This window comes from Lycium barbarum, chromosome 5 (genome assembly GCF_019175385.1).
Source record: "Lycium barbarum isolate Lr01 chromosome 5, ASM1917538v2, whole genome shotgun sequence".
In the NCBI taxonomy this organism is placed as follows: Eukaryota; Viridiplantae; Streptophyta; class Magnoliopsida; order Solanales; family Solanaceae; genus Lycium; species Lycium barbarum.
In genome coordinates this window covers 1,411,945-1,427,483 of record NC_083341.1, presented here as the reverse complement: position 1 = coordinate 1,427,483, position 15,539 = coordinate 1,411,945, and the positions used below count along the sequence as shown (strand labels likewise).

Sequence of the window (15,539 nt, the reverse complement as noted above, 5' to 3'; positions counted from 1 at the left end):
TCTTTATTAAGCTTTAAAAAATTGTTTTTTAGCAAGTTGTGGGATGTCCTTTTACATGCACGTAGCATGAGTCACGTCGTTGGAAATATTACTAGAAATATATGAAACTAAACAATTATATATGTATATATATATATATATATATATATATATATATATATACTTATATAACTTTTATATATATATATATGTTTAAAACCTTTTTTGTTTTCGTTTTTTGTATAGTATATATATATATTATTGTATTTATTAGTATATTGTAGGTATATTTATATAAGTTTATAAGTAAAGTTTATATATTTACTAACTAACAGCATATATGTATACATATATATTAAGTTATATGCTTAAGTTATACTATATATATATATATCTAAAATATACTAAGAATATACTTATAATATCAATATACTTAAGTTATAAAATAGAAATTTACAAACTTAGAAAAAACTTAACTTATAAATAACTTAACTAATAGAAAAAACTTAACTTATATGTATTATAACTTAAATAAATATATATGTTTAAGTTATATGTATACTATATATACTTATATAACTTATATATATATATATATATATATATATATATATCAAAAAGTCCATATTTCTTTTATTTGTGAAGAGTTGATCAATGACAAGAAAGTCTCACGTCTCGTTCTGTAGTAGAGATGAAATTCAAAAACAACCATCAGGATCCTTACCTGCCAATTCTTCCGGCTCTACTCAAACTTTTCTGATTCACCCCAATAGACTGATTTTTTTTTCTTTTATATTCGATATTTGAAATTCACTAAATTGGCTAATACAAATTTATGTCAGATTGACCATTGAAGCTACTCTTCAAGAGATTTTTCATTTTTAGGACTTGAACACAAAAACGCTTGTTAGGAGCGGAGAGGTCCAAATCACTAATCATGCGCCTAGATGGTGTGTGTTATTTTGACAGTTTGGGATTTGATTAATCCGACTAAAACGTTTACTATTAAAGCAATTTCATTCTTACAAAAATATCATGACCTTCAATTAAGAATGGAGAGTACTTATCACGTCTTCAGTTTTCACCATATAATTTTTTGTGGTCCTAGCTAGATGGTTTGTGTGGCTTTATGTTTCTTTCCTTTCTCTTATTTTTTTAAGAACCATAACCAGACATTGACCATCTCTGTTTGGAAAGAAGTGGTTCTATATTAATGAAATGTCACCATCTCTAATACCAATAAAAGAACCTTAGATATTTTGTGTTCTATCAATTTAAACTTTAAAGTGTTCAACCTTACTCTACATCCTCTTTACTTCTATCGACCACGATCTTTTCTAATCAAGCTATCTATCGCTTTTAAATCTCTTTATATATGATTTATATATAGATTTACGTTCAATAATTTGATAGCCTTTCACTTCAACACGTCTTAGCTCGTGATTATCATCAATGGATACTTCCAAAGTGTCGACGCTATGTCATTTTCAATTGCGATATTTCTGATGCTTGAACGCCCCGTTGATATGAAATTGATTAGAAAAATTCTTCTTAACTCCAACAAAATCTATTCACGTATTTTTTTTATTTTCTATCAGTAACAATAACTTAAAACTTCATAATTTAATTAATTACTAAATAAATAACGAGGCCTAACTCTAATACGTCTACTTCTCTTGTTCTAAAAAGATTTTTTTTTTTTTTATGTTATTAGTTTGTAAATTCAGCATGTGTATGTCAGTATGTGTATGTTAGTTTTTGTAATTAATAACATCCCACAAGCATATATCGGACAAGAAAAAACTTTCAACACTCAACATAATCAGAAAAACGGCATAAGTTTAAGTTTCGCTCGACAAAGTTTACATTTAGCTTCGGCATATGTATCATAATTAACACCCACACAAGTTATGCCGAAAAAGGTAAAACTTTAAACACTCAACATAATTTGAAAAATATTACACAACTTATGCCGCATAACTTAATTTCTACAGAACTTGTGCTGAGAGAGACAAAAGTTCGGTTTCTGAACATAAGAATGTTACAGAAATTATGTCGAGCGAAGCATATTTAAATATTTTCATTAAATAAGCATCAGGGGAAAAAAATTAAAGACCACATACATAAAGGGCAAGAATTAAAGATTAGTGCATATGAAGGCAATCCTTGCAAAATTTTGAGTTATTTATGTGCTCATAATGTAAAAATTTACATAATTAAGTTATTTATAAAATAATTTAAAGTAAATATCTATATTAACATAGTAAGAATGATAACTAATGCGCTATAAAAAGTCAATCATACTAATAATGCAAAATTCTTTACGTTGTCCATAACTTAAATCTTTATTCTAATTCTTGTTGTGTTAATCTGACTCAACTAGGTATAATTACCAAAAAAAATAAAATCGAAAGTTACTAGTTCATTGATAGGCTGTTGATATTTCTTCAAGTTTTTGGTGACTTGTACCTAATATTAATCTCAATGAAACATCCATTGCAATTGGCAGTGGTTACTAAACCAAAAGAGAGAGAGAAAAAAAAGTCAATTCTCTAAAAGTGGACCAAAAGAAATCTTTTTGCTTAATTGGTCATTTTGTTGCCGTCCAATACTCAATTGCAAATACATTATACTATGTTCCTCAAGGGGCTGCACTCCCCGAACCCCACCTGGTGAGATTATATTGAGTGTTGTTGTTGTTGTAAAGAGGTTTCAAGACCAAGTCTTAGGAATGAAATCACATTTGATATGAAACGTTCTACTTTTAAAGTGAGATTTTACGATTTAAATCCGGATTGGTCGAGTTTCAAAACGAATACCGGTAATTGAGGGAAAAAATCTAGCTCATATGGTTAACAAGTTTTAAAGTTCCTCAATCGAAAATACATTAAACTTATTTTATTCTACTACAGTTTCAAAATAATAATTGACTTAGAAAGGGCTTCATATGGTAATATAATTATCAACAATTAATTTTCTGAAAGGGTCATCAATCATTTTTCTCCAATCTTTTTTAACTTTTAAAAAATTGCTTTTTTAGCAACTTGTGAGATGTCCTTTTACATGCAGCTAGCATGAGTCACGTGGTTGGAAATATTACTAGCAATATATGAAACCAAACATAATATATTTCTCTTTAAAAAGTTCAGAATCTTTTTATTCGCAAGGAGCTGGATGAGAAGAAAATCTCACGTCCGATTACGCAGTAGAGATGAAATTAAAAAACAACCATCATAATGCTTATTTAGCCAACACTCTAATCCGGCTCTACCCAAACTTTTTTGATTCACCCCAACAAACTGGTTTTTTTCCTTTAAATATTCAATATTTGAAACTCACTAAATTGACTTATTCGAATTTGTGTCAGATCAAAGCATGAAACTACTCTTCAAGAAATTTTTCATTTTTAGGGCTTGAACACAAAAGTTTTTGTTAGGAGCGGAGAGATCCAAATCACCAATCATACACCTAGATGGTTTGTGTGTTATTTTGTTTCCACTCGGTGTTTGGTACCATTTTTGAAATTCGATCAATCAAACTAAAACAATTATTATCAGAAATATTTCATTCTCGGGACTCAAAATGGAAACCTCCAATTAAGAACGGAGAGTACTAATTAATTACCACGTCTTCACCACAATTTTTGGTGGTCCGGGCTAGATGGTGTGTGCGGTTTTATGTTTCTTTCCTTTTTCTAGTTTTTTTAAGAACCATAACAAGGTATTGACCATCTTTGTTTGGAAAGAAGTGGTTCTATTTTAACGAAATGTCACCATCTCTAATACAAATAAAATAATCTTAGATATTTTATGTTCTATCAATTTAAAGTGTTCAAACTTACTCGACTGCCTCTTTACTTCTGTTGACAACAATCTATTCCCATCAATCTATCTCCATCAATCTATCTATCGCTTTTAAATTTGTTTACACATGATTCATATATAGATTCACGCTCAATAATTCCGGAGCCTTACAGTTTAACACGTCTTATCTCATTATTATCATCAATAGATACTTCCAAAGCGTCGAATCTATGTCATTTTCAATTGCGATATTTCGGATGCTTGAATGCATCGTTGATAGGAGGCCCAACTCTAATACGTCTGCTTCTCTGGTTCTAAAACGATTTTTTTTTTTTTTATGTTATTAGTTTGTAAATTTAGCATGTGTATGTGTGTGTTAATTTTTGTAATTAATTTCACTGTTCCAGTGTGCTAATTTTTGTAATTAATTTCACTGTTCAATTCAAATCTTAATTTCAATAAAATAATTATGTTAATCAATATATTACTTCATCCCTGCGACGACCTCCAACCTATAATATCTTTATCAAAGATCCAATCAAATAACAATTTCATACATAAAATATTGAAATCACCTACTCTCTTTAGAATTTTGACTATCTTTTTAAAATATTTGAATTGAAAATATTTGCTGTCAATTAACACCTCTGATTAGCAAGGTTGACGCTTAATCAAAAGTTATAATAGGGTGATTGATAAAAATAACATTTCTTTATACATAACTAAGTTCGAATAAAATTTCTAATAAACTATATGTTAATCATTTAAAGGTTTAATATGACATGAATTTAAATTAATCAAAAATGTTAAAAGAAAAAAGAAAAATACCTGTCAATTGAGCAAAATTACGGTTTTGTTCTAGGATGAGGGCAAACAATTTTATGAATGTTGTGGACTTTGGATTATGTGTAGCTGTACTTTAGCGTAAAAGCATAATGCAAACATTTCAATATCGATATTGTTGTTGTGGGTCCCTTCGGTCCGACATTTTCCTACTTGTGTTTTCAAAGGCGTTTTTGAGGCGAGTTTCAAGGTGGGGCTTATCAAAAACGCTCCGGGGAGCAAACAAAAAGGGTAGATCCATAAGGCGTACGTCTTAGAATTTGGAGCGTAAGCCCCGGGCGTAAAAGCATACATCCTGGGCTTTTTTTTTTTTTGGTTTTAAAAGTAATTTTGCTATAGATCATGTATTTTATTATTGGTGTAATTGTAGTAATATTTTATATTATCATGTTGTAGTGATTTTTCCTAAAATATATAAATGAATAAAGCAACTCTCATAGAAAATAACACTGCACAAATAATTTTTTAGATGATTATGCTTAAAATTGATAGGTGATCCATTTTTTGTCATTATTCTTTCCTTTTTATCATTCTCCTTCTTTGAAATATAAGCAAAAATCAGTGCAAATATTAATTGAGGATGGAAGAATTGGTAGATGTGGAGATCGATGATATATTCCTTTTAAAGATTTTCTCAGCCACAATCACTTTTTGTGTTGTTACTTTCTCAAATAATAAGTATAGCAGTAATAATTTTTTCTGTTTAATTGGTGATTTATTTGAATTTATTTTAATGAGAATTTACTTTTACTCATTTTCTTAGTAATAAAATTATAAAATTGAAGGTACATGAGACTATTGTCTCGAGGATCCATGGGACTTACGCCTGGTGTCTCGGGGCTTAAATCTCGCCCCGTACTGCGTAAAACACCTTGCCTCGCGCCCCTGCCTCTTAAAACACTGTTCACGATATGTAATCTCTATCAGTATATTCAAAGGCGTTTTTGAGGCTAGTCCCGGAACGGGGCGTATCAAAAATGCTCCAAGCACAAATGAAAGGCGTAGATCCATACGACGTACACACTAGAATTTGCGACGTAAGTCCCGAGAGCAAAAGCGTAATAAAGTGTACGCCTTGGGAGTAAAAGCATACGCCCCTCGGCGTTAAATTTGATTTTTTATTATTTTAAAAATATTTATGCTATAGATTAGATTTTTGTTATTGGTATAACGATATTTATACTTCATATTATCATTTTTCCATGTTGTGGTGATTTTTCTAAAATACATAAATAAATAAAACAACTCTCATAGAAAATAACATTGTCATAAACAATTTTTTTAGATGATTATGTCTGAAATTGATAGGATAGAGATTTCATAATATTATGTTCCTGAAGCAACTTTATCCATTTTTTGTCATTGCTCCTACACTTTTTGCCTTTCTTCTTGTTTGAAATGTATAAACAAAAGTCAGTGCAGATATTAGTTGAGGGTGGGAAAGACTAACATATGTGGAGATTGATGATAAACTGGATGAAAATTTCATTGTAAAGATTATTTAGGCTATTATCAATTTTTGTGTTATTACCTTTCTCAAATAATAACTGTTATAATATTTTTATATTATTGGTCATGTACTTGAATTTATTTACAGAATTTTAATGAAAATTCATATTTTTGCTTTTTTTTTTAGTAATGAAATTATAAATTTGAAAATACATGAGACATACGTCCCAGTAGATCCACCAGACTTATGCCTCATGTCTCGGGGCTTACGTTTCTCCCTGTACTGCATAAAACGCCTCACCTAGCGCCCCGCCTCTTAAGTTGAGGATCTCTATTAAAAAATTAATATTTTTTATTAAAAAAAATTATTTTTAAAATTCAAACTCGAAATCTCTAGTTAAAGTTGGATGGATCCTATTCAACTTATTACGACCCTCAGTGATAACATAAACACTTGCCATCACATGTAAATTGCAATCTATGATTTGTTTTGTCAAAATATGAGCGTAGATGTACCTAAAATTGATATTTACTTCAAATCATGCTAATTTCATGATTAAGATAAAGTGAGTGTGAATATGTAATCATTACTAGTGAGTAATTTAAGTGTATGTTAGAACATGTATGTATTTATTGGATTGACGTAAACATCAAATATAAATAAATTCTTTTTCCTTCTAATCACGAATCTATGATTTGAAGTTTAAATTATAGAACCATTTTTCAGGGAAAATGTATTACCTTACATTAAATCTTTTCTGTGTGAATTAAAATTAATCAAATTGCTTTGTATACCATATAATCTTTTATTTTGTTACAAAGCATTCAAAAAAGGAAAAGAAAAAGAAAAAGATAATACAACACCAATCTTTGCTTTAGATAAAACAGTTTCTAATTAATTCAGGCATAATACATAAACACTCAAATATAGCCTACAAATATATCTTCCAACTTTGGGTGTGCACAAGCAGACACCTCAACTTGTCTCCATTTATCAGTTGAATACTCCAACTTACAAAATGATCATTTAGACACCTCCAAAATTTATGTGCCACGTCGGCCTTTGTGTTTACGTGTTCAATTTATATAAATTAAGGTGCCTACTTGTGCACCTCCAAAATTAGAGGATAAATTTGCCAGCTGAGACTAAATTTTATGGCCTATTTATGTATTGTGCCAATAAGTTTTAAGTCAATTGCTGATTCTTATTAGCGTTTTAAGATTAAACTAGTCTATGTACAATTTCACTTTATGTTTCCTGAAATTTTAATAATTTCTATGCAATTTTTTTTTAAATATCTATTCCTTTATATTAATTATATAAGGCATAATACATAAATATGCTCTTAAACTTGGCCTCAGCTAGCAAGTATGCCTTCCAATTTTAGGTGTGTACAAGTAGGCACCTCAGCTTGTATAAAGTTGAACATATAAACACAAATAATGACGTGACAAATAACTTTTCGAGGTGTACTTTATACAAGTTGAGGTGTGATCATTTTATAAGTTGGAGTGTTCAACTGACAAAGTGGAGACAGGTTGAGGTGCCTACTTATGCACACCTAAAATTGGAGAGCATACTTGCTAGTTGAGGCCAAGTTTAAGGGCTTGTTTATATATATATATATATATATATATATATATATATATATATATATATATATATATATATATATATATATATATATATATATATATAATTACATATCCGCAGGGCTTACGACCAGCTTCTCGAGACTTACACCTCGCTCCATATCAGGTAAGACGTCTCGTCTGATAATATATATTACTTTATATTAATTTATATAATATATAAAATTACAAATCTGCAGGGCTTACGCTCAACTTCTCGAGACTTACGCCTCGCTATATCAGGTAAAACGTCTCGCCTAACACCCACGTTTGTAAACGCCTAGTGTAGTATTCCATCCGGATAAAAAAGAGTGTCCACTTAGCCTTTTTTCTTGAGTAAAAAAAAAGCGTCCACTTATTAAATCAACAAAGAATTAACCTTATCTTTCCAGATTTGACCCTATTAAGTGATATGAGATCAAATCCCAATACCTATTTAATTAGAGACAGTTTAGTCAAATTACTTATTTTATCTAGCAGTTAATATTTTCTTGTGTAAATAGCTAAGTGAACACTCTTTTCTATTCGGAGAGTATAAGTTATCATCTCCAATAAATATATACATTAGAAAAACAAATATTATTATCTTATTAAATATCAAGAACTCCACGTATCAACTAACCTCCCCACTTATCTCTCCAAAAACAAAAAACAAGTCTTATCGGCGCCATTTTTGCAGTCTTTTTTGTTTCTCTATGTTTTGTGTGTCAACTTATTATTCATTCTCATTCCTATTTTTGTTCCTATCCATTTAATTCTACTAATCCAATTCAATATTTTTCGTTCTTATATGCCCCTTTTTTTTTTGCTCTTATCCATATCAGTTTTGTCTATTTAATTATAAATTTTTCTATAGAGTTTAAACTGTACTAAGTCATTCTACTTCAGCTCATTCCTATATATAGTTAGAAAAATACAATCTTTTTTCTTGATTTGATAAAAAAAGAATTTTTTTTTATTAGTAATTTGGAATTGATCTTTTGGTGGGGTTTTGATAATTTTTTACACTTTCTGGATTTGGGTTTGATTTGATAAAAAAAGAAAGTTTTTTTTTTTTTTTAGTAATTTGGGGTTAAACTTTTTGGTGGGGTTGCTTAAATTGAGCTGAATTGGATTTTTTTAAAAAAAAAAAATTGGATACTTTCTTGATTTGGGTTTGATCTGACAAAAAAAGAAAGTTTTTTTAGTAATTTGGAGTTGAATTTTTGGAGGGGTTGCTTAAATTGAACTGAATTGGAAGTGGGGTTTTGAAAAGTTTGATACTTTCTTGATTTGGGTTTGATCTGACAAAAAAAGAAAGTTTTTTGAGTAATTTGGAGTTAATTTTTTGGTGGGGTTGTTTAATTTGAGCTGAATTGGAAGTGGGGTTTTGAAAATTTTGATATTTTCTTGATTTTGGGTTTGATCTGACCAAAAAATCAAGTTTTTTCCTCAAATTTTGGAGTTGAATTTTGTTTCTGGAAACTGATTGTGGTCTTGAATTGAGCTGAATTGGAAGTGGGGTTTTGAAAATTTTGACAAATTCTTGAATTGGTGTGACCTTCTTGTTTTCTAAAGGCTGATAGGTTCTTTTTTTAAGTTTGTTTATTGGAAAAAATTGAAACTTTCTTGCAACTGGTCACTGGTTGACCTTCTTGTTGTTTTTTGTTTTGGTTTTTTTAAAAGCTACATCAGATCAATAGTGTTGTGTCTTATCAACTGAGTTAACCTTTCTTGTAAGTGAAAGGTGAGAGAGAATAAAAAAGGTGTCTTTTGGGGGTATTGCTATTAAAAAAAAAAAAAGAAAAAAAGAAAACTGAAAGGGGGCATAGATCTGCTATTTATATTTAATGCCCTTTTTGATATTTGCAATATCTGGGGTTTCCTTTCTGGGATAGAAAGGGAAGCTTAAGTTAGTTGTACTTATTATTAGTTTCCATTCTTGTAAGTTGTTATGTAGAGGATTGTTTCAAGAACCATTTTTGATGCATGATAGTTCAAGGATTGCTGAAAAGTTAGCAGTCTGTTCCTTTTGTGTGATATGGTGAAGTTATTGGATTGAGGTGAAGGATTGGTTGGTAGATTTTGAAGAGTGAAAAAGGATATTAGTACGGTACCAAGTAGGGGGGAATAGGGTGTTTGATTAATTTGTTGCTCTGGAGTGCTTACTGAATATAGTTCGGGGCCTCAGGATGGGGTCCTGCTTATCATCGGAAAGCAGGAGTCCTCATCCTGGTTCTCCTGTAACTCCAGCTAGGAAGAGGAAGAGCTCGAAAAAGAGGTCGGGATCACGGAATTCTTCATTTAACCATCATAAGGAAGAACTATTGCATAGGATTCCCGGGCGTATGTTCTTGAATGGTTCTAGTGAGGTGGCTTCACTCTTTAGTCAGCAGGGCAAGAAAGGGACTAATCAAGATGCTATGATTGTTTGGGAGGTTAGTACTCGTATTTCTTCTTGCTGTCTTTGTGAAATAAAATGGTGATTAGCAAATTGACTTGCCATATTCATGACCACCAGAATGCATATACAGTCAAAACTCTTTATTATAACGTCGTTTGTCTGGATATTATTTGGCTGCTACAGTGAGATGCTGATATAGAGAACATATAATATAACATAATATGAAAGTCAGTTCTAAAGAGAACTTAGCCGTTAATAATGAAATGTTGTTATAGAAGATGACTATTATGGAGAGGTCCGACTGTATGATCATGGGAAGAAGCTCAAGGGGCTAAAAGAAAGTTGTGTGGTAGAAATTTTTTTAGATACGAGTTTTGGTGCCTAATGATAATTATATTTGTTTCAGCCTATATATTACTCCATCTGTTTGATTTTATGTTTCTTAGTTTGATTAGACACGAAGTTTAAGAAAAGTAACTACACACTCTGTCCCAATTTATGTGAAGGTGTTTGATTGGGAACAAAGTTTAATTTAAAACTTGTGGTCTAAAATAGGCCATAGATATTTGTATGGCTATAAATCATCTCATTAAGGGTAAAATAGGAAGATTAAAGTTAAATTGTTACTAAATTTAAAAGATATCATTCCTTTTGGGACTGACTAAAAGGAAAAAGTGTCACATAAATTGGGGTGGAGGGAGTAAGACTATTAAATCTATGTCTGTAATGTACCAAAGTGCTCTTGAATCTTGTGGTCTTAAACGTGTCATGTGACATGTTGGAGTTAAAGTGTTACTATACTGAATAAGTTCATTGAATGAATAGAAGCTAAGTGGTCTTAAACGTGTCACGAGGGAGTGCTTGAATCTTGGCATACCACCTGTTTTTTTGAGTAATACTTTTTTTATTAAGTTTTGTGAGTTATTACAATGTTCACAGCTCTTTTTTCTTGATAAGCTGTTCAAGGGTCTCCAATGTGTTCTCTGTTTACTTTTCTATATGCATGGTATAGTTAGAGGGGACAAAAATGTGCCCCCGAGTTATACATTGTTATATGAAATGCCATTTGAAAGTTGAACAAATACTTTATTTTGACTTCTATGCTGTTAGTGTATATCTGCGGGAGAAGATTAATTATGAATGTGGTATTATGAGATGTTTGGCTGCTGAATACTCTTTCTTGATAGCTAATTTATGGAACTACTTCCTGGCAGGATACGCAAGGTTTTAGATATTTTCTTTCTTTTCTCTTCTCTTGGGATATGTAATTATTATATCTATTGGTTAAGCTCGCCGTCATTCCATTATCATCCTTCCATTTTTCACTGTTATAATTATGTTCTTGTGATTGTGTCTTATTATACCTGATGGAAGATCATTTCTTAATTCTGCTTTTACATTTAAATTTCAGAATTTTGGTTCCAGCGAAGATACTGTTTTCTGTGGTGTTTTTGATGGCCATGGTCCTTATGGTCATATGGTTGCGAAGCGAGTCAGAGACGCTCTTCCGTTAAAGCTAAGCACACACTGGGAAGTTAATATTAAAAGTGAAGATGTTCTAAGAGAGATTAGTCTCAACACGGCGAGTAGCCTATATCCCGAGGATGCTTCCCTTATCTCTGCTGATGTTGAAGAGACTGAAAAGCACTTGGAGGTATTTGAAACGTTGAAGGAGTCATTTCTGAAGGCTTATAAGGTTATGGATAGAGAACTGAGAAGCTATACCAATGTCGATTGCTTCTGTAGTGGAACGACAGCAGTAACGCTAGTTAAACAGGTTTGTTGACATATTCCGAAAGCGACAAAATGGTTCCTTATTTTTGGGAGGATGTTCGAAATAGTCCCTAAAGTATGCTCTGAACAGTTTTGGTCTTTTAAGTTTGCCAAAAATTAACACTTTTGGTCTCCATCAAATATTTAAGGAACTTTATCTGTTAGATTTGACGGAAACTGTGAAAAAAAAAAAAAAGGATTTAGCTGAAACTCACATTTGGAGTTACAGTTTTTGCTATATTTAGTCTTTTTCTAGTGTTTGGTGCAGTTTTTTCGGTGCAATTTCTGTTTTTTTGTTTTTTAAAAGAATAATCTATTTTTGGTGTTTAGTATAGTTTTTCGCATTGCAGTTTTCTAGGATTTAATGGAACTTTCCTAGTGTTTGTGATTAAAATCTTTTGTCACAGTTCCCGTCAAATCTAATTGATAAAGTTTGTTAAATATTTGACGGAGACCAAAGGTGTTTAACTTTTGGAGGACTTAAAGGACCAAAACCACTCATAGCATACTATAGGGACTATTTTTAACCTACTCCAAAACATAAGGGTCTATTTTTGCCATTTTCTCTTCACAAAGTTGAAGCTAGCTAGATTTTCTGCTATTTTATTCTGAAGATGAACTCTATTGTTTCGTTTTTTTGGCAGGGTAAAAATCTTGTTATTGGAAATGTTGGGGACTCGAGAGCTGTGCTGGGTACGAGAGGCGAGGATGATTCTATCACTGCAGTGCAATTGACAGTAGATCTTAAGCCCGATTTGCCAGGTACATATGGACACTTTTTCTTTTCCAAAATTGTGCTGATCAACAAAATTACCAGTTAGCTTCTGTTCATTTAATGAACTTATCTGTCTGCCGCTAAATCTTATGTCAGCTGTTTCTGAGCTAAATTGTCACAAATAGCCATCAGATTTGACGTGACGCCATGTTGTTGCAATCTTACAACCCCCCCTCCCCCCCCCCCCCCCCCCCCAAAAAAAAAAAAACCCCACACACCCCTCCCCACAAAAGAAAAAACAATTATGTGTTTATCCTTGTAAGTGTTAATGTTCCTCTTTTTTCCCCATGTTTTGGAGCTTGTGCGGCTGTACAAATTTCAGCTTTCAGTCAAGCCTCATCAGATTGATGTCGTAATCAAGAAAACATAAATGGTAATGATTTGAGATAAGTTGATATTCCAATTTGCGGGATCTCACTGGGTATGATGTTGTTCAAGATAAGTTGATAATGGTCAGAACAGTGACTTTCTGTTTCATTGGTTAAAGTGTTGGAAAGATTAGGGCCATTTCATTCCAATCCTTAATAAAGTGCTTTAAGATAAACTAGGGGTTGTCTAGAAATAGAGGTTCTTTAGATCTCATATATATCCTGACATTGGCACAAAAAGATCTTTAGCCAAATTAAAAGACTCCTCGTGAACATGAGACGTATTATAAGTGTAACCATAAAATCTGACCCTTTGTTCCAGCTAATTGATCTCACATGTATTTTGCTTTCAATGCTTTGCGTTTTAAGCTAAGTATGCATGGATTTGAGGTATTATAGGTCATCTAGGACAATTTACCTCCACGGCTCCATATGATTTTAGGTCTAAGTTTGTTTTCTTATTAACTCTGCTCTCTAAATTTGCAGCGGAGGCTGCGAGGATTCGCAAATGTAAAGGGCGAGTGTTTTCTCTTCATGATGAACCGGATGTTGCAAGAGTGTGGATGCCAAACAGCGACTCTCCTGGACTTGCCATGGCCCGTGCTTTTGGAGATTTTTGCCTCAAGGATTTTGGTGTCATCTCAGTGCCTGACATTTCATATAGGCGTTTATCCGAGAAGGATGAATTCCTTGTTCTTGCAACAGATGGGGTATGATACTTGAATTCCTTCTTTTGGTAGTACTTTGATTGAGAAAATGACAAAAATGGTCTCTTATTTTTGGTAGTACGTTCAGAATAGTCCTTAAATATCAACCGAGCAGTTTTGGTCCTTTAAGTTTGCCAAAAGTGAGCGCTGTTGGTCTTCGTAAACTTTTTAGCAAATTCTGATTGTTAAATTTAACCGAAACTGTGATAATTTTTTTAAACCAGAAACAAATTCCAGAAACCGCAACAAAAAAAAACTATACCACACAAAAAATAGACCAAATATAACAGAAATTGCACCTCAAAAAGTTGCACCAGACTCTTGAAATGGACTAAAATAACATAAACTACAAAATCTGTACTTCCAAATGTGAGTTCCCGTTAAATATTTTCTATTTTCACAATTTGATCAATTTTAACCATCAGAGTTCGGTAAATAAAAAGTGCTCACTTTTAGCAAACTTAAATGATTAAAACTGCTCAAGTGATACTTAAGGGACTATTTTGAACCTACTACCAAAGATAAGGGACCATCTTATCACTTTCTCTATTTTGATTCAATATTTATCTCGTTGCGAGTCAAAAGTAATTTGATATCTATGACAGATTTGGGACGTGCTTTCAAACGATGAAGTAGTAAAGATTGTGGATTCGGCTTCATCCCGTTCATCTGCAGCTCGATCGCTTGTTGAAGCAGCTGTTCGGGCCTGGAAGATTACATACCCGACTTCTAGAGTCGATGACTGTGCAGTTGTCTGCCTCTTCCTTGACTCAAACTCGAATAATTTCTCTACTGCTTCTAGCACAAAAGATAACGACAAGACTTTTGTCTCGATGGAAATGAGTGAAGTTAATAACAATATGAATGGTGCCGTTAGTCCACCTGCGTTGAATCGCTCGTGTACTGTTCGAGAAAGCGAAGAAGTTTCAGCAGGCAGAAAAGAGGAAGCCTCGGAACATGATGAGTTGCTACCGAAGACGGGGAAAGAATTGTCTGTTCTCGACGGGGTATCTCGGGTGGACACATTAATGACATTACCAAGGTTTATGCCAGGCAAAGAAGAAAAGAAAGCTGCTGGTGGAGGATCAAAATCAAAGAAGAAATAGTAAAAACCTACCCGCACCGGGCGTTTATATCGAACCAATGGATGCATAACATGTGTTTGCCCATAGACCTTTCTCACTTAACTATGGTTAGTATATATTTTCATCTCATTAAATCAGTTAACCATGGTAAGTCGACATGCAAACACATGTCATGCGTCTAGATGTGTTTTTACCACGACCGAGTGTGGATTTGTTTGTCTTATTGTCCATTTTTGTTTAGCTCTTATGATCAGTTTTTTTTTTCCTCATTTATTTAAGGTGAGAAATGAAAAATAGGGCGATTTCATATTGTGCTGGGCTATATTACAGTTCTATGGGGAATCATTCTCTCTCTCTCTCTCTTTAGTGTGTATGTAGAATCGAAATTTTTGTAAATTCAAGTCTTCTTGTTTCTTGGATACTAGTTTTTTTTTTTTTTTTTTGGTTCTTTCCTTTTTCATGTAATAAAATTTTGCATGATTTGTCATTATGGTTAAATTAATAAAATATTGTGTATTTGTATTGCTGCCTCTGTTGATCAGATCAGATGGAACTCATAAACATCAGTAATCAGTGTACTTGTATGGTGTGTAAATAATTGTTCTATCAGATGGTAGTCTATGGTGTGTAAGTATTCTGTCGCACCTCCAAACTAAGAAGTTTATAGTTACAAGGTAAAGTGAAAATACATGTCATTAATCATGATTAAGTGATAAATGTGCATAATAAGACATCTGTCTTT

The 15,539-nt window shown here is 32.2% G+C and overlaps 1 protein-coding gene across 1 annotated transcript; it reads left to right on the top strand.

Annotated features, from left to right (window-relative positions):
* Positions 1 to 8,304: 8,304 nt before the first annotated feature.
* LOC132640054 (probable protein phosphatase 2C 33) lies at positions 8,305 to 15,221 on the top strand. Its single transcript, XM_060356476.1, has 5 exons — positions 8,305 to 10,123; positions 11,501 to 11,866; positions 12,507 to 12,624; positions 13,492 to 13,715; positions 14,318 to 15,221. The coding sequence occupies exons 1-5, from the start codon at positions 9,878 to 9,880 to the stop codon at positions 14,816 to 14,818; spliced, it is 1,455 nt and encodes a 484-aa protein (XP_060212459.1). The 5' UTR covers positions 8,305 to 9,877; the 3' UTR covers positions 14,819 to 15,221.
* The last annotated feature ends 318 nt before the right edge of the window (positions 15,222 to 15,539 follow it).